The 24269-nt window shown below is 39.2% G+C and overlaps 1 protein-coding gene across 3 annotated transcripts in view; it reads left to right on the forward strand.

Annotated features, from left to right (window-relative positions):
* Positions 1-24269, forward strand: part of PHIP (PHIP subunit of CUL4-Ring ligase complex) — a 119198-nt gene that overhangs the window by 63644 nt on the left and 31285 nt on the right. For all 3 annotated transcript variants that reach the window (XM_075708380.1, XM_075708381.1, XM_075708382.1), the window contains 7 exons: positions 3489-3714; positions 6686-6823; positions 7887-8070; positions 8767-8890; positions 19102-19242; positions 20066-20142; positions 20894-21125. In XM_075708380.1, coding sequence (XP_075564495.1) covers positions 3489-3714; positions 6686-6823; positions 7887-8070; positions 8767-8890; positions 19102-19242; positions 20066-20142; positions 20894-21125 — 1122 coding nt within the window. The remainder of the gene's footprint in view (positions 1-3488; positions 3715-6685; positions 6824-7886; positions 8071-8766; positions 8891-19101; positions 19243-20065; positions 20143-20893; positions 21126-24269) is intronic.

Raw genomic sequence — 24269 nt, forward strand, 5'->3', positions numbered from 1 at the left:
CATTTCACTTCTTGAATTCTGCAGACCCTTTCTTCTCTTGGGGTTTTCGCTGCAGCCTCTGACAAAAGATTGTTTAAAATTTTTCACTTACTGGGTGATTTAAAATGATCCTCTCCAGCTGTTACTGTGCCAATGGTAATCTTGGCATTCTTGACCATAGAAGAAATGGGAGCAAATAGGACATACATTTGTTATCTCTTTTATCTCAGTCTTTGACTCTCAGAAAACTCCACTTGGAAGTTTCTCATCTCTTTCTTGTCTGATTCCATCTCCTCTTTCATTTTCTTCTCACGTGCTTTATGGAAAAATGTAACTACAGATAGGTATGTGCTAGAGATTAGGTGTTCTTTTTTCTGTCTTCCCACCTTCAGATACTTGGGGTTTTTTCAGACATCTTCTGAGAATATGCTCTGGTAAGGCCTGTGGTTTTTTGGCTTTAAAGTGGTTTCCATCCATCTTTGGGAATGATTTTTGCAGAAGAAATGAGTGTGGTAACCTGTCCTGTATTCCTGCAGTTGCAAGTTGTGTTCAGGACGATGATTATAGCCAAGATAGTGTTAGATCTGCTGAGAGAGCAAGCTCTTGTTTTTCCACATCTATGTTTTTTCATGGTACGTGCAGGTAGTATCTCTGTTTCCTAGTTGACTGGAACCACTGTCCAGGCTTCCCCCCCCCCCCCCCCCCAGTGTGGTCTTGGTCATTACAAAGGCAATGGAGTGTTTTTGCTATGTTTTGGGTTGGGGTTTTTTTTTTTTTTTTGATGATACATGTTTTTGTGGAGTAATTCTTTAACGGAGGGGGAAAAAAGAGAATACATTTGCTGCTTTTTTGGGGCTCCTTTGTTATTTGACCTAGTTAAGGGAACCTTGAGCCAATCTCATCTGAGATTTCTGAGAGTGTGAAGATCATCAGAGATGAGCGGAGCTGACTGTCAGCAGGGCATGTGCACTTCAGAAGTTCTTGCTTAGGTGGAAACTTGTCCAGGAATGCCTAACAGTCCTAAAGCATAAGGTACCTTTCTGTTGATTTTAAGTCTTAGATTGGGCTAGATCTCTGAGCTTTCTAAGGCTTTAGTTCCTATAGGCTGCCCAAACCACCGTTCTTTGTTGCAAATTGACAGCTCCTGTGTGGTGGATTGGTGCAACAGTGGGAAAAATCTCTTTGCATTTGTGTAGGTGTGCCCATTTGGAGAAACTGAGCATTCTGAATGTACAGTGTAGTTACTGAAGGAGAGTCTATTTGTAGAGCTCAGACCCTGTGGAAAGCTTTCCCACTGAAACCCAAGCTGGGTTTTTGAAGTTGTATGTACAGAGGACTCGTGTCCTAATGGTGGTGTAGTGTCTTCTTTCTGTCATGAATTTGATCTCTGATATGTATGTATCGAGAAATAGGTCTGATTTGTTAGTACTCTTAACTTGTTGGCTGCTCAACATAGCCATTTAAGATTCTCGAAAATGTCTAATTTTTCTCAGGACTTGGAATAGCCTGAGGAGAACATTGTTGTCCCAGGTTCCAGTAGGGACATTCCAGCGTTCTGCCTGAGAGTTGGTCTGAGCCTGGGTTCTCCATGAAATGCCATTCTTATCTCATGGAGTTAAAAATTGTTTACTCTCTCTACTGTATTTGATTGCGGTACAGAGTACACAGAAGGGTAATTGCAAAGAAGTCCTTCATGATCTTGCATCAGAGACTATTCTGGTATAGGTCACTGAATCTAAGGGATTTTCAGATCTTCCCTTTGCTTACAAAACCTGGGATGCAGACAACACAGCACAGTCTATATGATCATGCCATTGGAATCTTGTATTTCTCAGTGCGCGAAGTACTTAATAGGAAAATTTACACTAAGTGAAAGTACTGGATACTCTAGTATTACGATTCTAGAGAAAATCGTAAGTCCTCCCAGAGGACCTGTATCTTTATCATACTGATGTATTTGAGCTGAAGGAACAGAGTTCTTAAGCAGGCCTTGATTTTGTCAGTCAGACACATGAAAGTACTTCTATCTTTCTCATTCAGCCTCTGTTAACAGAGAATCTGGCAACAAGACTTCATCCAGCCAGGGCTTCTTACTTCAGTGAGATGTCACCTTGTCCATACACACTTTGTAAGGGTAACCTTTTGAATCCCTGAAGTAAATTCTTTGCCATTGCATCTTTCCAGTTTTCTTCCTTTCTGAATTTTTGTGGGGTCCAGATCCCATGATTCCTATGGTATTTTTAATTTTGTTTTTAGCCACTTCATGTGGATGCATGTAGGCACTTTCTGATGTTGAAATTGACAGATGTTTGTCATCATCTTTCCTTCCTGGTCTTCTCACATCCAGGACAGGAGAACTTTGTTGTTGAGAGACTGGACCTCTGAGTACATGCTATAACCTCTGCCTTACTGGTTTCTACATAACAAGTTACTGGAAACTATACTATGGATTGGTCACAATAGAGCATGCTCTTCAGAAATCAGAGTATATTCTATAACAACTCAGGCATCCCTCTGTGCTCAAATACCTGTCTTTAAGATCTAAGATAATATTTTTTTTGCAGATCTCTATGCCTTGAGTCAGTTGTTTAATCATTTTTATGCTGCACTGGAAATCTAATTTGCGTGAATGATTATTTTATGATGTTATTTTTACTTGTTCAAAGTTAAACCAAGTACATGAGCTGCCAAGGGGTTTGCTTGCCAGTAGGTAGTGTTGGGCTGTGTAGTATATGTGTCAGCTTGTCTTGTGTTCTCTTTCTCTTTTCTCCTTGCGGTTCAGTATCTTTCTGATTGCATGCTATTAAGGCGCATGTACCAGTGAGGGATGCAGCATAAACCTTTTTACATACTGTTCGGACAGAAGAATTCCTCAGTCTTGAGTGTCTGTGGAAAGTCATCTAGAATAAATTATGAGCAGATGGACTGACATAAAAAAGAAAACTTTGAGCCTGAAGAATTCAACTTCAGATACTCTTTGTTTTTATCTACTGGAACCTTTTCACATATCTAGCATTATAGTAAGAATGTGTATGTTTGGCTCCTGATGTTAAAATATTTGGCAGTGACATGATGTGGTAAATATTTTTCTATTCCTCTCCTTCCTACACCATAGCTCAGAAGTCTGTGACAGTTTTCATTATCAGACTATATATTCATATATTCAGAGTACAGAAGAAAATTTGTAACCTATTTAATACGTCCATGCTGTGTTCTGTCAGTGTCTTCAAGTAGTTAAATTTTTTTTCCCATGTTCTTTAAATGCTCCCCACCCTCAAACATGTGGATTATTCTCCTTGCACTATAATGTAGAAAAGGAATACTGGGGAAAAAAATAATCATGGAGTCATTACATTTTCCCCTTTAAACTGAGATAAACGGATCAGCTTATAACCTTTTTTTGCAAAAGTAACCATGAGAACATTGTTAAAAATACTTTTGGCAGTTATCTTCTGTATGTTTTTTTAATAGGTTCTTTAAAAAAAATTACAAAATGACTTTGTTTACAGATAGCAGATCAGATGTTCTTTCATAGTGATTATCGGCCCCTTATCCGTGATGCCAACAACTTTGTCCTGGATGAACAGACACAGCAGGCTCCACACCTTATGCCTCCCCCATTTTTGGTTGATGTGGATGGCAACCCTCATCCTGCAAGGTATCAAAGGCTAGTTCCTGGTCGTGAGAACTGCAGGGAGGAACAGCTTATTCCTCAGATGGGAGTGACATCTTCAGGTATGGAAAATTTCACTTCGGTACACAGTAGCCTATCTAGTTACCTCCAGGTGTTCTACATTTTCCCTTTCACTTCATCCTTTTTCTTCATTTTTGGGCATAGTAGTTCACGTGGTGTGGAAGAATTGCAATGTCCATGGCACTGATTCTGACAATTCCATTTACAGTATTGTCATCGATCAAGTCAGTACTAGTTGATGCTACAATGCCAGTTAGCTTGGAGCTCATTGCATTATTGGAACAGTGTATGATGCTGAGTCAGCTTTCAGTTGATCTCTTTGGGTAAGATTTCCTACTTCAGAAAACGTAGGATATAGGCTGATCTTCCCCAGGTCAGTTGGAACAGGTAACACCTACAAGAAGAGAAGAATGAGAGGAGACCTGAAACATGCAAAATCCTCCTCTTTAGATGAAGGTGGTCATTCAACTTAAGCTTTGATGGTTTGGTTAGAGAGCTCTGAAGACTTGATGAGGATACAAAATCTAGGAAGGATTCCTTGGAAGTTGTATTCTCCATGCACACAACATGGGAGGAGCATGCATATTTTGGGCCAATGGCTGGCTGTTGGAAACTGCCTAAATGGGTGGGGGTGTAAAAACTGTGCCTTCTTGTTATGTGTCACTAGTTTGATATTAGTATGAATGAGCAAACAGTGACTGGTGAAAGCAGCTTTAAATGTTTTCAAGATAAGCATTGTCAAGTATTTGGGTATTCTTGAAAATACGGGAAAACTGACTGTGCCTGTACATAGTGGCTTATATCTACACCATTCTTAAGCCTGTGGTGTGTCAGATGTTCGAGGAAGGTTAACTGACAGTGTTGTTACCAAAAGATCTCTTTATCCTCATTTGCAGACCTGAGGACTACAAGCCACTGAATACTTAAATAATAATTTTTAAGGAGTGTTTCCATATTTCTTCCAAAATTGTAGGAAGAAATGCTACCTCACAAGCAACTGTAAGAAGGAAAAAATCCTTTCTGGTGAATGTATGCCATGTTTTATCTCTTAACTTTTTAGCTAGTGCCTTTAAAGCTAAATTCAATTTCCAAGGAAGGATGCAATTTTACTTTATTGTTACAGTCACAGCATGGATCCATGATACTCTGAAATTCTCCAAATTTGAAAATGTCCTGGGCACGTTCTCCAGTATAGTATTTTGAAACAAGCCAGACTCTGCACACAGACCCAACAATATTAAATTTGATGGTGTGGCTGCATGATACATGAATGCCTGTAGGAAGATGATGTCCACAGCATTTTGTTTAATAGCAGGAAGCCATCAACCAGGCTGAGAGAGAGACAGATTTTGGAGAGACAGAAGACATTCTTCTACCTCTTTACAGTTTAGCAACAATATACGTGGTCTTACACAGATCTAAACTGTGTTCATGTATCTTATATGTTCCCTTCCACTAAGGAAGCTCCATTTCTTTCTGAAACTTTATTGTGGGATTTGATGGATCTCCCTCAGAGCACTGCCAATTTATTTCTTGTCAAGTTTTCTGTAGGGGCTTATAAGAGCAGGGGGGAATTCAGATAGTCATGCTTGACTGACTGCTTAGATGTACATGAAGCTCCTTTAAGCCAGATGTTTTGGAAAAATCAAATATATACCAGTGTCTTAAAAAAAACTTGCTGTTACTTGCGAAAGCAAAATCTCACAAGCTAGATACATAAAAACCATTTGTTTTGTTTAGATAGCAGTTTCCTTAAAGATCATTCTTGGGTTATTAGTAGTAGTTCCCATTGTTTCATGTCTGCTCATGAGATCACCAGATAAATTTGACTGTCTCACTACATGAGTCAGAAGACATCCAGCTGTGGTTATACCAGAGCTCATTCCATGATTCCAAGCTTCTGCTGCTTTAGGGAAGTTGACTTCAACTACAATAACCTTGAAACTGTGAGAGCACTATCTTAAATATTTATGTTCTTTCTGCATACCATCATCTATTAAGAGGCGGCTGCTTCTGTCTAGCCACATAATCAAAGCTCTTCATTTCATAGCACAATTACTGTAATATCTTGTATTTGATCTTGCAAAGTGCAGTTTGTACTATGATATCTCTTTGGAATCGTGCTGGAAAAATAATTTCTGTAGCTTGTTTCTTTGAACATTGTTACCCCTCACTACAAACTTTGCAAGTTCTGCTTCTCTTGACCAGAGCTTCCCACCACTCCACTCCACCATCTGACTATGCCATGTGAAGGTATCTGACTTCCTTTTCAAATCAGTACTGTAACCCTTGCCTTTTTCTCCATACCTCTATTTTTTTTTTGTGTCCATTGTGAGTATGAAAAGAGGTTTTGTGTTTTTTATGCTTACACGCTGTATTTCTTGCTTGGTGCACAGAATCAGTATTATCACCTTGTAATCACTTCTGTGAGAACTATTTCCTGTCTGTTATTCAAGAGACCTACCCAAAAGGAGGTTTCCTGGCTGTTCTGCATACCAAAGAAAATTAGCATTACTTAACCTGTGTCATCATTATGCCTATGTGGAGCTCAGTCAAGCATTTTTACTGCTTGCTGTTCTCCAGTATAGATATTCTTTTCTAATTCAGTTAGACCTTCTTGATGTAGTTCTTTCATTGAAGTTTATACTAAAATGTTTTATAATGCATTTGGGGCATGCTAAGCACGCATTTGAACAATTTACATTGACTAAGCTGACAAACAACTGTTGTAGTAAGCTTCTATGACTTGCTGGCACTTGATCAAATTTAAACTTTAATTAGGAGTGGCATGGGATCATCTTAACCCTTCTGTAGGAAATCTAATGCTCTCAGTATTAAGAAAAAAGTTGTCCTGTTTAAAAAATGGCTGTTACAAAAATGTACCTTAGCCCATACTTAATGTGTGATTGTATAATATATTTGTAAGTTTCAAAGCTGAAACTTAGATGAGCTACTTGTAACATTTGGTTCTTCAAATCAACGTTTTGTTCTGTTGTATATTTTGCTTCACAGGATTGAATCAAGTTCTTAGTCAACAGGCAAATCAAGAAGTTAGTCCGTTGGATAGCATGATTCAAAGACTTCAGCAAGAGCAAGACCAGAGGCGTTCTGGGGAGGCAGGAACCAGTAGTACCAGCCGGATAAGCAGAGGTAGATTACTGGGGGATGGCTGTTGTGGCTTTTCTATTGAAACAGATGAGAGTCAGAAAAAGTAAATCACATTATTGTGCATGATTTCTGCATTTTGTTGAACTACTAGAAAGGAGGTATGGAGCCATAGAAAATAATACATCTTTCCCATCTTTTTTTATCTTTCTGCAAAATCTCAGGATTCTTAACATTACAAATTTATCTTTGTTAAAGTTAAACTGTCTGCTCACTCGGGGAACTTGCAGCAACTGCATTCCCTTAGAAGTAACTACCCTACTCTTTAATCTGGAATTGGCCATCTACTTGATTGAAATCTGAATTGTCTCAGATAAGGAAATAGGAGGGAGAAAAGAGGAAAGAGCTGCTTGTTTCTCAGTACAGCTCTCTCACGTTTCAGTGTCTCGCGCTAGATTACACAGTAGTTTTCAACACTTAAAAAATCATGGTTGGTAATCCACCTGAGTAAGCAAGAATAGCTTGTGTGTGGAAGTGTAGGTGTTTGAAGGATCTTGCATGTGTGTGTGGTTTTGGTTTTTTGGTTTGTTTTTTGGGTGGTTTTTTTTTTCCTTTTGAGCATTTCAGTTTCTTGTCTGTAAATTTTACAGCTTGGATTCCTAATAATTTCCAGTGTTGTGGCTTCATTTTTTTTTGAAGGTAGAAGACTGTTTAAGGGATACACTGATTCAGTGAGATAGCTCACCATTTTATAATACGGATGTAGAGTGCAGTAGCAATAGTCAGCTTTTGCATGAATGTTTTCAAAAGCATTTTTAAAGAAAACCAAACCAAGGAAATATTTGCTTCACTTCAGACTGTTGATACATCTGCTCCTTTTCAATGCAAATTTTTAAACAGAGTACTGCAGCCCAATAGCTGTTTAAATGTGTGTGTGTTGTGGTGACTACAGAAATAGCTGAAGTAGTTATATTCAGTTAATATTTGATTTCTTCTGAAGTAATTGATTAAGTGAAATTCTCTTTTTCCTTGCATTTTGAGTTTTTCTTTTTAAATGCTTCCCTTAGAATTTCAGATCAGGTACAACTATCACTTTTTGACTTTTTAGGATCTGTAAGTTCTACCTCAGAAGTACATTCACCACCAAATATAGGATTAAGACGTAGTGGACAAATTGAAGGTGTGCGTCAGATGCATAGCAATGCACCAAGAAGTGAAATAGCCACTGAGCGGGACCTTGTGGCTTGGAGTCGAAGGGTTGTAGTGCCTGAACTGTCTTCTGGTGTGGCCAGGTAAACACAGGACAAGTTTGCAGTGAATTTTAGTTTAGTGAACTTTAATTAAATTGAGCAGTTTTTGAATTCACATTGTCATAGAACTACTTATGTGGTATTTATCTATTCTGTGGTCTCATATTTCTTGTAAAATCAGTTTCAGTTTGAAATCAGTTGTTGTTTGCATATCACTTGAAAAATCTTGGAATTATAGAAGTATTGTGAATAAAAATTGACCATTTAACATATGACAGAGTAATTTAACTTGCATATGCAATAGGATCTAGCTGCCTCAATGTTTTCTGACTTGTAGCATGAGATTACAATATGTTTTAACTCCATCTGTTCCTGCCATTATAATGGTGTTTTACAGCTGGGGCACTGACCTAATCCATTGGGTGTCAGAGGTGAATTTTGATTTCCAAAGTGGAAACTTATTTTGTTCAGTAATTAACTCTTGTGATGAATACTTATATCACTAAGTCTAAGAACCCTACCAGTCACAATCAAAACATAAACTGCTCTAGCTTTTTGAAATAAGACTGAAACCTTACTTTGTTCAGACAGGGTGATTTTGAAGCCACATTTTGACTGTAAAGAGAACTACTGTTCAAAGAATGTTACAAATGTTGAACATTTATTTCTTGATTTGGAATAGATACTCTCAGTTGTAGTATTTTGCTTTAAAGTTAACATCTCAATTTTCTTTTTCAGTAGGCAGGAAGAATGGAGAACAGCAAAGGGAGAAGAAGAAGTAAGGGTGTATCGATCAGAAGAGAAAAGAAAACATGTTACGAGTCACATTCAAAGAGAAAACAAAATACCTACTTTCTCTAAGGTAAGTAGTCACTTGTACTGTATCACAGTAAGAAGCATAAAATTTAACTCAATGTGTTAGGCCACATAAATTTATATTCCTCTTCTCAGTTTTAAATTTAAAAACCAGGGGTACAGGAATCTGTACAAAGAGGAAGCATGTCTCTACGGATGTTTCACTATGTTCTGAGTAAACAACGGGGATTGCTTTTAGAACCCCCTAAGTGAGAAGCCCTGTGAATTTGGTATTAGGGACATGATTTGCTGTAGGGACTCTGTCACTATTAATCAGTGCATCCCACTGTTGTTGTCTGCTGTTTGACATACTGTTCTGTGGAAAGGTTCAATTAAAACTCAGGTCATACTTCTTAACCTTAACACATTTAAATACCTCTCCAAATACAGAATTGGGTGTTTTCTCTCATGGTACCCTAATGATCATATTGCATTTTTTTATGGGATATTTCTGAGTCATGCTTTTTGCTAGAGCTGGAGTGCATTTTTCAGACAAGAGGAAAACAGGATAGATGAAATAGAAGGGAATGGGTTGTATTAAAAATGGAATTGTTATAACTGACTTGATGTTTCATGTAACTTGCAAAACAATGTAATCATGCCTTTATGCTGGTAAGAAAATGTAAAGCAAGTATATTCTATATTTACAAAAATAATTTTATGTGTTGTTTGTTAGAAACAATAGTCATATCTATGCATCTTAGAAGGGCCAGAGCCCAACTAGAACTTAATCTGGCTACTGCTGTAAAAGACAAATGTTTCTATAAATACGTTAACAACAAAAGGAGAGCTAAGGAGAATCTTCATTGTTTATTGGATGTGGGGGGAAACATGGTGACAAAGGAAGAGGAGGCGGCTGAGGTACTTAATGCCTTCTTTGCCTCAGTCTTTAATAGTAAGACCAGTTGTTCTCAGGGTACCCAGCCCCCTGAGCTGGAAGGCAGGGACGGGGAGCAGAATGAAGTCCCCATAATCCAAGGGGAAATGGTTAGTGACCAGCTACTCCACTTAAACACACACAAGTCTGTGGGGCCAGATAGGATCCACCCAAGGGTACGGAGGGAGCTGGCAGAAGTGCTCACCAAGCCACTTTCCATCATTCATCAGCAGTCCTAGCTAACTGGGGAGGTCCCAGTTGACTGGAAGTTAGCAAATGTGACGCCAATCTACAAGAAGGGGTGGAAGGAGGATCCAGGGAACTACAAGCCTGTCAGTCTGACCTCAGTGCTGGGGAAGGTTATAGAGCAGATCATCCTGAGTGCCATCACATGGCATGTACAGGACAACCAGGGGATCAGGCCCAGTCAGCATGGGTTTATGAAAGGCAAGTCCTTCTTGACTGACCTGATCTCCTTCTATGACAAGGTGACCCCCTTAGTGGATGAGGAAAAGGCTGTGGATGTTGTCTACCTACACTTCAGTAAAGCCTTTGACACCATGTCGCACAGCGTTCTCCTGGAGTAACCGGCTGCTTGTGGCTTGGATGGGTGTACTCTTCACTGGCTGGATGGCCAGGCCCAAAGAGTCGTGGTGAATGGAGTTAAATCTGGTTGGTGGCCAGTCTCAAGCAGTGTTCCCCAGGGCTCAGTATTGGGGCCAGTTCTGTTTAATATCTTTATCAACGATCTGGACGAGGGGATCAAGTGTACCCTCAGTAAGTTCGCAGACAACACCAAACTGGGTGGGAGTGTCGATCTGCTGGAGGGTAGGATGGCCCTGCAGAGGGATCTGCCAGGCTGGATTAATGGGCCAAGGCCAATCGTATGAGGTTAAACAAGGCCAAGTGCCAGGTCCTCCACTTGGGTCACAACAACCCCATGCAATACCACAGGCTTGGGGAAGAGGGGCTGGAAAGCTGCCTGGCCGAAAAGGACCTGGGGGTGCTGGTTGACAGCCAGCTGAACATGAGCCAGCAGTGTGCCCAGGTGGCCAAGAAGGCCAACAGCATCCCGGCTTGTATCAGGAATAGTGTGGCCAGCAGGAGCAGGGAGGTGGTTGTCCCCCTGTACATGGCCCTGTTGAGGCTGCGCCTCAAATATTGTGTTCAGCTTTGGGCCCCTCAAAACAAGAAGGACATTGAGTTGCTGGAGCATGTCCAAAGAAGGGCAGTGAAGCTGGTGAAGGGTCTGGAGCACAAGTCCTATGAGGAGCAGCTGAGGGAACTGGGGTTGTTTAGCCTGGAGAAGAGGAGGCTGAGGGGAGACCTTATTGCTCTCCACAACTGCCTGAAAGGAGGTTGTAGCGAGGTGGCTGTTGGTCTCTTCTTCCAAGTAACAAGCGATAGGACAATAGGACAATTGGAAATGGCCTCAAGTTGTACCAGGGGAGGTTTAGATTGAATACTAGGAAAATTTCTTCACTGAAAGGGTTGTCAAGCATTGGAAGAGGCTTCCCAGGGAAGTGGTGGAGTCACCATCCCTGGAGGTACTTAAAAGATGTCGACATGGTGCTTAGGGATGTGGTTTAGTGGTGGACTTGGCAGTGCTAGGTTAACAGTGGGACTTCATGATCTTAAAGGTCTTTTCCAACCTAAATGACTCTGATTCTGTGATCTCGTATGCTTATCTGTGCTGTTCTAGCTAAATAACCAACTATGTTTTGCAATAAAGGAAGTAAATTTTAAGCAACTGTAAAGGAGAACCCATGCTTTCGGCTTTGTAGTATGCTTATCCTAGATGAGACTGTTTCACCCTTAATCAAAAGCTTAGTAAAATATGGGCCTTCAAGAATGCCTGCTAATTGTCCATTGAAAAGTAAAAATCACCTATGGGGTTCAAGGTGGAAAAATGAAGAAATGAAATATTAAGGACAAGTATACAAAAGACTGTGCAGCTCTTAAATTTATCAGAGTACCATACTTAATGCCTGTGCTATTTATTATTCATTTTCTTGGGGAGGAAGGACTGAGATTGAAAGCAATCTGAAAGTAAGTAAATTTCAGATGCTTGGTAGTGCTTCTGTGTTTTTTTCATAATGATCAATTAATTTTATATGCAGTAGAAAGAGTAAATTTGAGATGAGCAAGTTTCTACTTGATACTAAACTTGAGTGTTCAATTTTTGCTCCTTTTTTCATACTCGACCAAAGTAAAGCTTTCAAAAGAAGTGAGATGAACACTCCAACCCCCAGACAGTCCCCTAATAATTTTCAATTTCTCTTTATTAAATTTCATAATTTTTTATTCAATTTCTTTATTGTATTAAAATTGTGTGCATTGCTGTCTTGAGAAATGGTACCAACATGCTAATTTCAATACTGTGGTCACCAACATTAAGTGTGTTTGCCCGAGACAAAGTGAACAAATATTTTTCAGCATATCTCCAGTTTTTGTACATAGAGGGAGGAGGCTCTTTGCCACTTACTGTTTCAGAGGTGGCCATGGCAGGGCTCATTAATGAAATACCAGGACATCAGAAATCTTGGTAACTCCTATTTTTCTCTCAGACATAGTAGAAAATGGGCCTCACAAATTCAGATTTTAACAAAGTTATTTCTTGTCTTGAGGGGATGTATTTTGGTGCTGAATTATAGACTTTGTTTTAGTTAATTAAACAATGGAACTGCTCATGGGTTTCTTTTTTTTTGTTGGTTTGTTTTGGTTTTTTTTTGTTCAGCTACGGCCTAGTCAAAAGATCCTTCCTGATAATGTGAATTCTCACCAACTTACCCTCAAATCTCTAACTGGGTTGCAGTTTTCCTAAAATATCATTAGGACATAAAAATAGCAGAGTAGGCTAGTTGGTTCAGCATTTTGGTTTCAGCGATTAGTTTTATTACATCTTTGAATCAGAGAAACTTAATATGGATGTTTTCGAAACTCTCTTCTCAGAGGAGAAACTTTTTAATCTCCAAACTTTAAAGGTAGCACTGGATCATTTTGAGCCCCATATTTTTGTTGTGGATATTTATGCCCTTAAAATCCTTCAGAGCAGAAGCTAGCTTAGGAAAACCTTCAGTTTCATATATTTACCTCGAGAAGAACATGTCCTTCATTTATCTTGGTCCCTGGGGAGTCTGTGATGTGGATTCTGATGCCCAGAATGTGAGGGGGAGATAACTTGGTAAATCCTTCAGTCACTTCCCACCTTCATCTTGAGGAAATACGGCAAAAAGCAGACAGTCGTGGTCTCTGCGTACTCTCTTGAGTATGTCAGTAAATTTCCTATATAGAAATTATTGCTGAATTCAGTAACACTTTCAGAACATTTAAATAAATACTTCTTAAACCCTGCAGGATACCTTTTACAGGGGAAGTACATTATCTTATAGTAATCTGTAGACCTAAGAATTACAGCATCAAGAATTCTAGAAAGTGTGTCGTTCTACTGTCAGCTGGTCTGGGTACAGAGCCAACAGCGCTTGTATTAACACATTGTCCTCATGTGCTGTATTCGTACCAGTAGGAAATACTAATTTTTATATCAATTTTTGAAATTTATCAGTTCTGTTTATATAATAATGATAAAATAATATTTTCTTCTGTTCCCTTCTAACTGAAAGGAGTCAAAAATACAGAAGTAAAATGAGGAGGAGGGCAGGAACAAATGTTAGCATTTTGGATTACAAGCTATAGTTTAGGTCAGTAAGGAAGAACACCGAGCAGCTGTGAGCAGCTGTAATTACTTTTTGAGGAGATTCCAAAGTCCTATTACTAATTTTTAGTCCAGGGTCATTACAGTATGTGTTAAAAGTAGTTCAGAATTATGGTTCAGTCTTTCTTCTTTAACAATATCTGCAATTTAGATAGAAGTCACATCAGCTTTCTGATATTTCAAGTTAGAAAACCCACATTTCTTTGGCACAGGTCATACTGAGAAGTGTTTGTACATGATTGCTTGAGGGACTAATGGAGTTGTGTAGGAGAATCTAAAAGCTGAGGTATTTTGACCTGAATAGTATTTAGTATCACTGATCTGCATGCCAAATGAAGAACTCAGTTTGACTTTCAAAGTCATTGGTGAGGAATAGGATTTTCTGTGATTATTATTAAACAAAAACACTTTAAAAAAAAAAACCCAAACAAAAAACCTTAATGACAGAGGATAGAATGTGTCATTGGCATTTTTGCATTTTCAGAGTGGAACTGTATTTCAAATTATTCTTTTCAAGAGCATGCCAAAGATGAGAAGATAAATAACATGCTTAGGTAAATGTTCCAAGTCCAAGTAATTAGAGTATTAGTTTATTAAAACTACTGGGATTACAGACCACTTTCATATTCATTAAAGACCGCAAGATTTCTGTATGCTACAGGGTTGATGTAGTGTGGGTCCTAGTAAAAAATGACAAAAATGGAAATATTTCTGATTACCCTTAAGTGGAAATTATAAGCAGAAATTTCAAAGAATTAAGATGGGATATTGTTATGGATGGACAAAAGTAAGCATAGGCCTCTGTTGTGACAGGTGCAAATTACTGTATTATAAACTAACAGAAACCAGAGAGGAGAAATGTGTGCATCGTTTTGCTGAAGGTAGCTTAGTTTTGTTCCTCAGAAGTAGTAAATTTTCCACTTGCATGTTATTTAAACACTACTTCCAGGTAAATCAGCAAGATGTTAAGAGGAAAATAATCTCAAACCCAAGAGACTAGCACTTAGTGCATAGTGTCCATTATCTTCACTGCTTTTTGAACAGTTCTCACTAATTTCTTACGTGTTATGTGATGTGGTAAGAGTAAAAACTAAGTAATTACAAGCACTGATCCAGACTTGAGGAGAATATGGAAGGATGCTCTTTAGCCAAAGAGAAAATGACAGGACAAGAGGCAGTGGGCACCTACTGCTGAAACAAAGGAGGGTTTGCCTGGACGTAAGGAAGCACTTCACTGTGAGGGTGACTGAGCACTGGCACAGGCTGCTCAGAGAGGCTGTGGAGTCTCCAACCTTGGAGATACTCAGAAGTTGTCAGGACATGGTCCTGGGCAACTGGCTCTAGGTGGCCTTGCTTGAGCAGGTGGGTTGGACAAGATGACCCCCAGAAGTCCCTTCCAACCTCAACCATTCTGTGAAATAAAAACAGCTTTATGCACTAACAGCTTGGGGGATCTGTTGTATTTATCATCTGGGGTCATGGTCACTGAAAGAATGTTAAATTTGGACAAAGGTATAATGACCTCAGTAATGCAAAAAACATCGCTCTCCAGAAAAATAAGAACTGAAATTCAGTAAGGACAAATTTAAGTTCAGACACAAATGTTGGGTTGAAGAATTTAAATAGCGTACCTAGTCAAGAATGAAAACAGTTATGTAGGCTACTTGACAAATTGATTTTACTCAGCATAACATTTCAGATGTAATGTTATGAAAAGCATATGCAGACAAAAAAGCCAAAGTTTCCTTTCTTTGTCTTAAAGAGGCTGTGAGCATCGGTTTAATGTTGGGGTTCTGATACCAGACATATGCCTGTCCCCTGCCTCCATTTACCTTTCTAGTAGAGGCTAATTGCTGTTGTCTTAAGGAAGGAGGAGCCATTTTCAGATAAAGAATAGATGAAGTGAAGAAACACTATGAAATTGCTACAGCCAAAGCTTTCCAAAATTGCTGCAGCCCTGTATCAAAGCGCAGCAAAGCTGTGCTTTCTGGTGGAGTCAGGGTCATAAGGACAGTAGGATGCAGTGGTCCGAGTTGTCGAGACACCACTGAGTTTCCACTGTATATTTCACAAATGGTGTTACAAAGACCTTCCAGATGACATGTTTGTATCTGTCCCCCTCAAATACAGGAAATGCCATCATTTGTATTTCGCAGAAAAACTATTCTGACAGCAGCTGTAATTTCTAATGTATCTATAGATGTGCTCTGATACTGACTGGAAGCCTTGGATGTGATACAAGGTACTTGTCAGCATACATGACTGCACGTCAAAGTGTATTGAGAGAGAGAGAAAGTGACGATTGAACCTCAAATCATAGGTTATCTTGGCTTTATTTCCAAGTCCCCCATTAGAGCTGAGAGTCCAATTTCAAGCTCTCTCTTTAGGATATATATTGGGGGAAGGAGGGTTAGACCATCAGCTATGTTTCCTCAGTCATTGTTGAAAATGTTGGTGATAGATCCATTTTGTCAGAAAAAGCTTGTAATACTTTCTTCTTCTAGTCAAACCTTCACACTCAGCCCCACCTGTCCCCCAAATAAATAAAGATCTGCCTGACCTGCAGCTTCTCATCAGATTTTGGCAAAGCTGTGTTGAATAGGAGTGATGTTAAAATACACTTTTTGGCAAGATGTAGATGTGTACCTTATGGTCCCTTTTCTGGTCCCTGCTTAAGCAGTGGGGTTGGACAAGGTGACTTCCAGAGGTGCCTTCTAACTTCAATCATTCTGTCATTCTGTTACTTACGGATAACTGCTTGTGGGTTTGTTTTCACCTTTTTTTCCCTCCGTTCTTGTTTTGGCATTTGTTGTGGTTTAGCCACTGTTGGCAACCAAGCACCACACAGCCACTCACTCACACCCACCCACCCCTCCCAGTGGGATGAGGTAGAGAATTGGAAGAGAAAAGTAAGAAAACTGTTGGGTTTGAGATAAGAACAGTTTAATAATTGAAATTTTTAAAAAAAAGTTGTAATGAAAAGGAGAACAACGAGAGAGAGAGAAACAAAACCCAGGAAAAACAAGTGATGCAATTGCTCACAACCTGCTGACCGATGCCCAGCCAGTCCCCCAGCCAACTCCTCCCAGTTTATATACTGAGCACGATGTCGTATGGTATGGAATATCCCTTTGGCCAGTTTGGATCAGCTGTCTCAGCTGTGCCCCCTCCCAGGTTTTTGTGCACCTGGCAGAGCATGGGAAGCCAAAAAGTCCTTGACTAGTGTAAGCACTACTTAGCAACAACTAAAACATCAGTGTGTTATCAGCATTATTCTCATATTAAATCCAAACCACAGCACTACACCAGCTACTAGGAAGAAAATTAACTCTATCCCAGCTGAAACCTGGACAGCATTCCATCTTGCCCAAAGCAGTTTGTTACCCTTTGGCATCACCATGGCCCAGTATTTATACAGTGATGTCATTTGCTTCCATGAAGGAATGATTTGCGGGGGTGGGGAGCAGTTGGGGTGGTTTTTTTCCTCAAGCTTTGAACTGCCAAAAGAGAAGAACTCTTTCCAAAAATGAAGGGTAATGCAAAGTGCTTCAGTTTTCCAAGGATCCATAATTCTAGTGTAAGTAGTGAAAAGCTACAATTATAATAACCATTTGAGAAATCTTACCTCTGAATAGAAATGGAGATGTAAATTTTTAGGACTCTTGTTTGTAGAGAAAAGACGTGAGCATTACAATCAGGCTATAATGTAGCTTCTGCAAAATATGTCCTCATTATTGTAAAGGTTACTTGACTAATTTGTTTCACTGGGCTTCTGTGATTCCATTTCTGTTGTCCGTGCTTCCTCATACCGTGTTTCATGATGCTAAGAGCCAGATGGGCTTTATAAAAAAAGTTGCAATTCAGTAGCAGAAGCAAGTTGCTGTAACGCTGGCTTTTGTGACCTCTCTGCTTCAGCAATGAATCTTGAGAGCTTGACGAGAAGTGAGCAGCGACAGAAGGCTGAAGGACAGAAGGCTGTGTGATGGGCTCAGCCACTAGCCTTAGGGCTGCCTCAGAGCTGTTCTGGGTCACGTTAGAGCAGCTTGAGGTGATCTGGTACGTGCTGCCAGTCTGAATCCAGAAGAAGGAATGCCCCGGGTCTCAAAGTCTTGGGCAATGTTAAAATGCTGACTGCTGAGCAATCCCATTAAAAGTGGCTCTGGCAGATAGGCTGTCAGTGGTAGCTTCCCCAACTTGAATTCACTGGACAGAACAACAGAAACACGGTACTCTCTGAATAGAGCATAGAGCAGTTTCATGTTGGTCCCGTGTACTTTGGTGAATACTGTAATGCAATTGTACAGATCGGTGTGCTGGCCTGCCCTATTGAACTGTTGCAGTCATGCCTGCAAAAAGGGATGTATCTTCTAATGGGGGTAGGATAAAAGCTCTAGCTGCCAGAGTTCTGCATTGTAAGGAAAATTGTTGTAGCTAAGGAAAACCAAATCCTAGCTATTGCTGCGTAGCCAAGTTTTAGTACAGTTTTCACCAAAAAGTGTGGGTTTTTTTTTCCTCAGTGAGAAAATTTAACTTCATGAACCAGCTATCATACATGGCAGGAAAGATGTTCTCTTTATCCAAGAGGAATAGGTACAAGCAATCTGCCCTACTAGAAGGCTCTGATATTAGTACCTTTCTGTGGTTTGGTCCAGTTCTGCTTTTTTCATCTCTGGGACTGTTTTTTCAACCGTATCAGCACCCAATAGATTAGATATCTGAGGTTTCTGTTATGGAAGAATGAGAGCACTGGGGAAGTGTACCTCCTTTTGTGGCATCTAGGAGTGTGTCCAGAAACGATTTCATTAGGTCTGAGCTAGGGTGAAGTTTAAATATGCATGCCAAAAAAAATTAGCACAAAACTCTTGAAATGAGATTGTAGCTCTTGAGTTTTTGCTGGGGGTTGGGGACTAATACAAGATTACACAGTTCGTGTTGAGAGCAAGTGTTTGTATAATGTATATTCTAAGGAGGAACAAAATCTCTTTATGCTGGAGTGTGAAGCGTTTCTTAATTACGGCCATATTTCATTCTTCTAAGCTTCATAAGAACTCAGATTCTTTCCAACTGACTCATTCATTTGAACTCTTCCATGCATCATCTTACCATTTAAAGGCCTTTCTTGGTAACAGTCATCTCTGTATGCTAAGGGATGTATTACTCTATGAGTCTCTCTTCTAATAGATGCGACTCCTCAGTTGCAAAATAACACACTCGGGAGTTCTCTGTAAGAGTCCCCTTTCCTCTGATGGCCGTTTTTAGTGTAATTTTGAGCTGTTACAAGCTCTTAGCGGCCTATCTGTAGTTAACTGATATGTACCTTGTAGAGAATGAAGAGCTTTAATAATTCAGGATAAGAATTTTCTATTATATCTGGGAAGAAGTTTTAATTATTCCCAGAATATACTGAACTGCTTGGTGCTTATATTCAACTATGCATGTGGAGTGTTTTCTTTAGCAGCTCATTAGTTTTGGACTTGTGGCCTGTTTTGAATTTTGTGACGTTGAAACTTGTAGCTTTTTGGTACAGCATAAGTTGCTTCCTGGAATACTATTATTAAAGAAAATGCTATGTATTAATCAAATGTATACTCAATAATCATGTATTTTGACTTCCATGTCTTCACAGAACCATTCTCATGATCATTTACTAGACACTAGTGACTCGAGAAAACAGCAAGCTAATCAGCATAACTACCGTACAAGATACGCAGTAGAAGAAACTGCAAGGCCTGCTGAAGAGTTAGAAAATGGGCACAGTTCCTCAGATGTAAGATCCTTATTCATGAGGCAATCTTATATATTCCATTTCTACTCATTAGCTCCTTCAGCTAATAAAAAATTGTTTCTAGTGGAAACTCGGGTTACGTTTTTCATTGTGTGGTTTTTTTCCACCTCTCTTAAAACTTGATATTGAATTAGGTTTTCACGTGCTGTTGATTGTGTTTAGTTTTGACTAAAATGTAATTGACAAAAGGAAGAAATGCTCATTTGTAAGGACATTTTACGAAGTATACATGTGCTATGTTAAATCTTCCCTGTATTTGTGAGCCTTACCAGTATGGCCCATATGGCCTATCAGTATCGTCACTGGCTCTAGGTGGCCCTGCTTGAACAGGGAGACCAGACAATACGACCTCCAGAGGTCCCTTCCAGCCTCAACCATTCTGTTCCTCTGTAGCTACAGTTGAGAAGTAAGAGTATATAAGGTTCATACTGGGGTTTTGTTCTATATTAATTGAAGAGATGTGGAAATACTACATTAAAAAGGGCTGGAAATAATTTTCAGAAAGGTAAGCTAGCCTTTTTAAATGGAGATTGAGAAGCAGTTAGGTCTCCACTGGTTATATGTTTAAACAAATGTTGCTTTACACTGTGCATCTGTCCAAGCACAGATATTTTCTTATTTTCATTTAATTAAGTCCATTAAAGTAAGTATCTGCAAACTGAAGTGCCTTTTTAACAACATAAAGCTTTTATAATGCTATTAGTTTATAACGCATATAAAGCCTAGAAGAGTCTCAGTCATATTGTCATGTATTAAACTTTTTTGATTTCTGAAGAAAATGCTTTCTTTTTCCCTGCCTTGTTAGGAAGGAGAAGTAGTTGTTGCCAGTGGTGGAACATCAGAAGATGATGAAAGAGCATGGCACAGTGATGGCAGTTCTAGGTAAGTGACAGTATACCTTACAGAGAAAAGTCCTGCTGATAAATTCTAAATAATCTTCTCTGTAAACAGTTAATTAGTAATAACTAAAACTTGTAGACATTTAGAAGAAAAGATGAAAAAGAATTTAAAATTTTCAGGATTTCATTTTCAGCTATATTACTAACTAAAATTTAGGGAAGGTTTCATCCTTGTTTGCCAGAAGCAGAATTGTTTCCCATTGGTTTTGCAGGTTTATTCTTTGCAGGCACATACATGCTTCAGGCATTTGGTAGCAGTTTCCTATGACTGTCAGTCTGAGCTGTGTGACTGCCTCTGCTGACGCTTGGTTTGAAATTAGAGAGCAAAGACTGAAGTAGCTTCAACCCATCCTTTGTTTCTTCCTTAGCAGATTTTTTTTTTGTTAACTTTTGTTCAAAGCTATTCAAAGCCAGAAGTCCTGAGAACTGTATCCAGACTTTAACGTGTCATCTTGAACTGACCAAGTGAACAGTGGATTTACTTCTAGTGATGCTAGAAGTTGAACTTCTTACCAGACTGAATGATCTCCAGGCTTTTGGTTTACTACCATTTAAATTGTAGATAGAATATAGGGGTTTGGGCACTGTTTGTAACTATTAAAATATTGTAATTATCTAGACTGGTAACTATAATCTTGTATTGGGTTGTATTCTATAATTCAGTGTACTCTGAATTGCTTTTTAACTTCTGATTTTTTAATTTCTTTTTTTTTCCTTTGGCATATCATATGTAGTGACTACTCCAGTGATTATTCTGACTGGACAGCAGATGCAGGAATCAATCTGCAACCACCAAAGAAAATTCCTAAAATTAAAACAAAGAAAGCAGGAAGTAGTTCAGAGGATGAGGAAGGACCTGAAAAACAAAAGAAGCAAATTAAAAAGGAAAGGAAAAAAGGCATTGAGGAGAAAGATGGACCATCAACATCACCAAAGAAGAGGAAACCCAAAGAGAGAAAACAAAAGGTTAGATGTTCTTTGTATATTACAAGGTGCTCACTCTGCTATCTTCGAAAGAATTAGATGAATGGTTCAGTTATGTATACAACTTAATATTGTCTAATCTGAAAACACATCAGGCCTTTTACTAGTAATAAATGATAATTACTGACTTGTCAAATGATAGATTGCTGTAATGATACGCTTTCTAAATATGATGCATTTCACTTAATGAACACTTTTAATGTCCTTAAACACCATCTTTTCTCAGACCAGAAACTTCCTTTTTATGGCTGTATTGAGTATTGGTATAACATGTACCTGTATTTTTTCAGCTGTACTGAGTGTCTTCCTGATTAATTGCAATTTCTTTCAGGTCTGCACAATCATGCAATTTTTTTTCTATCAATTCCACGATGTATGATACTTGCATTATGCTTGCCACTGTACTTCCATCAAGGGGAATTTCACTTGATCAGGGTTTTGTTGCTGTCTGTGTTTTGTTTGCTTTCTAATATAACCATGTCATTCCAGTTTAGATTAGTACATGGAGATTTCCAGTGACTTTTTGTTATTTTCAGTGTGGTGTGGTTTTGGGGGGGTTGTTTCGGTTTTAATTGTGCAGATCAGAAAACACGGGTTCTTCATTCTTTCTTTACAGGGACCAGAAGTGATCTATCTGGTAGATGCTAAGTGCTTTCATAAGCTCATAGCTGCTATTTTTGCAATACCCAAGGAAACCAACTGTATCATCTAAGTAACTGAATAGCTGTATTTTGGTTATTCATAAGATTAGGAGTCCTCAGCATTCCTTAAGATCATTATTTCAGGATTTTGGCCCTCATTAGAAGGAAGACTGACAAAACAGCTGTTTTAATATGCAGGCTGGCATAGTATCAGCTTTGCTGTTAATCTTTGGTAAGATATGCAGGATGTCAGGTGGTAGTCTTTACTCTTTGATTAGGCTACTTTTTGTTTATTGTACACAGTTGGTTGTAGTGTCAACACTAAGAGTATCTTAAAAAGGGCTGGTATTTACACAATCTGAAACCAGAATAAGGTATGAGATCAGGGAAATAAATGGGGGGGGGTGTTAATGGTTGAAAGCTCTAGTTTAGCTTTTTATTATAAAACATAAGACTGGCTGACAGCCTGGTATTTCCACTTACTTTAAAGCTGAACTGGATGTTGTGGGAATCTTGCATCCATTTTGGTCCCAGTTATTGAGATGCAGGAGGTCTTTGATTCCAAACATATCAGACTTAGATATTTCACATTTTTAAAGATTACTTGCTCCATTCTTGAATCACAATAAAATATTAGGCTGGAAGGAATATCAGAAAATCATGCCTCTTCCCTCTGCCCCTAGGTAGGGTTAATTATGCCTGTCTTTCCTGACAGATGTTTGTCTTCAAAGTTTCTTGTGGTGGATATTCTACCTCCTTACTGGGCAGAGAGTTCACAGTCCTTACTGGTAGAAAGTTCTTCCCATCTCCTGAACCTGAATCAAAATTAGGGCTTTCTCTTGAGGAAAGGAGTTTTGACCATCTTTGTAGCCATGCACAGAATCTTAGGAATTAAGAAAGGAGTAGAGAAAGAATGTCATTCTTCTCTATTAATGCATGGGCTGTCGAGATCTTGAATGGTGCTTACTTTTCTAATCCCCCTCTGCCAAAAATCAATCTAAAACGCGATACAGTGGTGAAGAAGGGCAAGACAGGAGCACCCAGGAAGATCAAAGGGTACAGAATATTTTTTCTTTGGGGCAGACACAAAGAGACTGACTCTTAGAAGGGAGAGAGTTTGGAGGAGAGATGATAAAAAAGCTTTTATAAAACTACAAATGGTTTAGAAATGAATAAATGCAGAATGATTTCCTTTCTTATTTTGTTACAGTGAGACGTAACACCCAATGACACTGACATGAAGCTCAAAAAAGAGCACTTTCCCCATTCAACCCCCATCCTGTGAAAGCAAACAAAAACCCCAAACCACCCGAGCATGTAATCAGGTTGTGGAACTAGTTACTAAAGGATTTAGTAGAGTTTTACAAATGATTAGACAAATTCAGTGGGACTGGTCTCTTCCTAATGATTAACTGTGATGGCCTGAGTTCAGGTTTAGCTTCCAGAGGGTCTTAAACTGATTATTAATGTGTGAAGTTACAACAAGGGAAGATTTTCTGTTTAAAGGCTATTTCTTATTACCTTCCCATAATTCGCCAAGGAGCTAGACAGACTGCTCTGACGCAGTGCATCAGTTTTTCACAAGGCAGACCTGCTTGAAGCTGAAAATCCACAGGGTGCTTCTGTGTCACTGATTCATTGCAATGGAGACATTCTGTTTTGATTTTTTTGTTTGTTTTTAACGGTGTGTATGCTCTGTCCTGTGGTACACACCAGTGCTCCAGTGGTGCACCCAAAGCAGTTCCCACCCTGGTGACACCACACTTGAATTTGTGCAATGGAGTTACACTTGGAGTATCCCATTTGCAGTCTGGGCATGCAGGGTCTTCCATCAGTGACTATATGGAGTGGATTTCTGTACAACCATCCAAGGTTGCTTTCTATACATGGACAAGATGCTGTTAATAATTTCAAAGCAACTTTGCTTGGATGGCTGTACAGAAGCCTGGTTTATCTGGCCTATCAGGTATAGACATGCCGTGTGCACCTAGGACCAGCACCTGCAGTGAGCTTCGTTACTTAGAAATAAATGATGTCGACATACAATCTGAAAAACGCAGTTCCGCAGCACACTAGTAAATACGCCAGTAGGTAGCATGGATGTGCCCAATCCGGGTCATTTCCATATGCCTTGCCTCTGCTCATGTTTGTTAGTCTCTTCCTCCTCATTTTGTGGGGTTCCTTAATTGGAGGCAGCTGTATAGTTGTAGTGTCTTGTGGGCCAAGGCAACCATGTGAATTTGGCTAAAGAAAATGGCATATTTCCATTTTCTTTATCTTTCTGGGCATGAGACATAGTTATTGGAGTGTTAATAAATTCAGTCTTTGTTAGAAGAGCCCCACCACCACCACCACAAAACCAACAAGCTAAAAAAAGCCCCACTAAAAAAAATCCACTTAGTTTTTTAGATTATTAATGTTTTCGGTCTTAGTGTTACTGTAAGTAGTTAAGTAAGTTTTATCTTCACGCTGGCAATAGTTTCCT

Source organism: Pelecanus crispus, chromosome 3 (genome assembly GCF_030463565.1).
Source record: "Pelecanus crispus isolate bPelCri1 chromosome 3, bPelCri1.pri, whole genome shotgun sequence".
Classification (NCBI taxonomy): domain Eukaryota; kingdom Metazoa; phylum Chordata; class Aves; order Pelecaniformes; family Pelecanidae; genus Pelecanus; species Pelecanus crispus.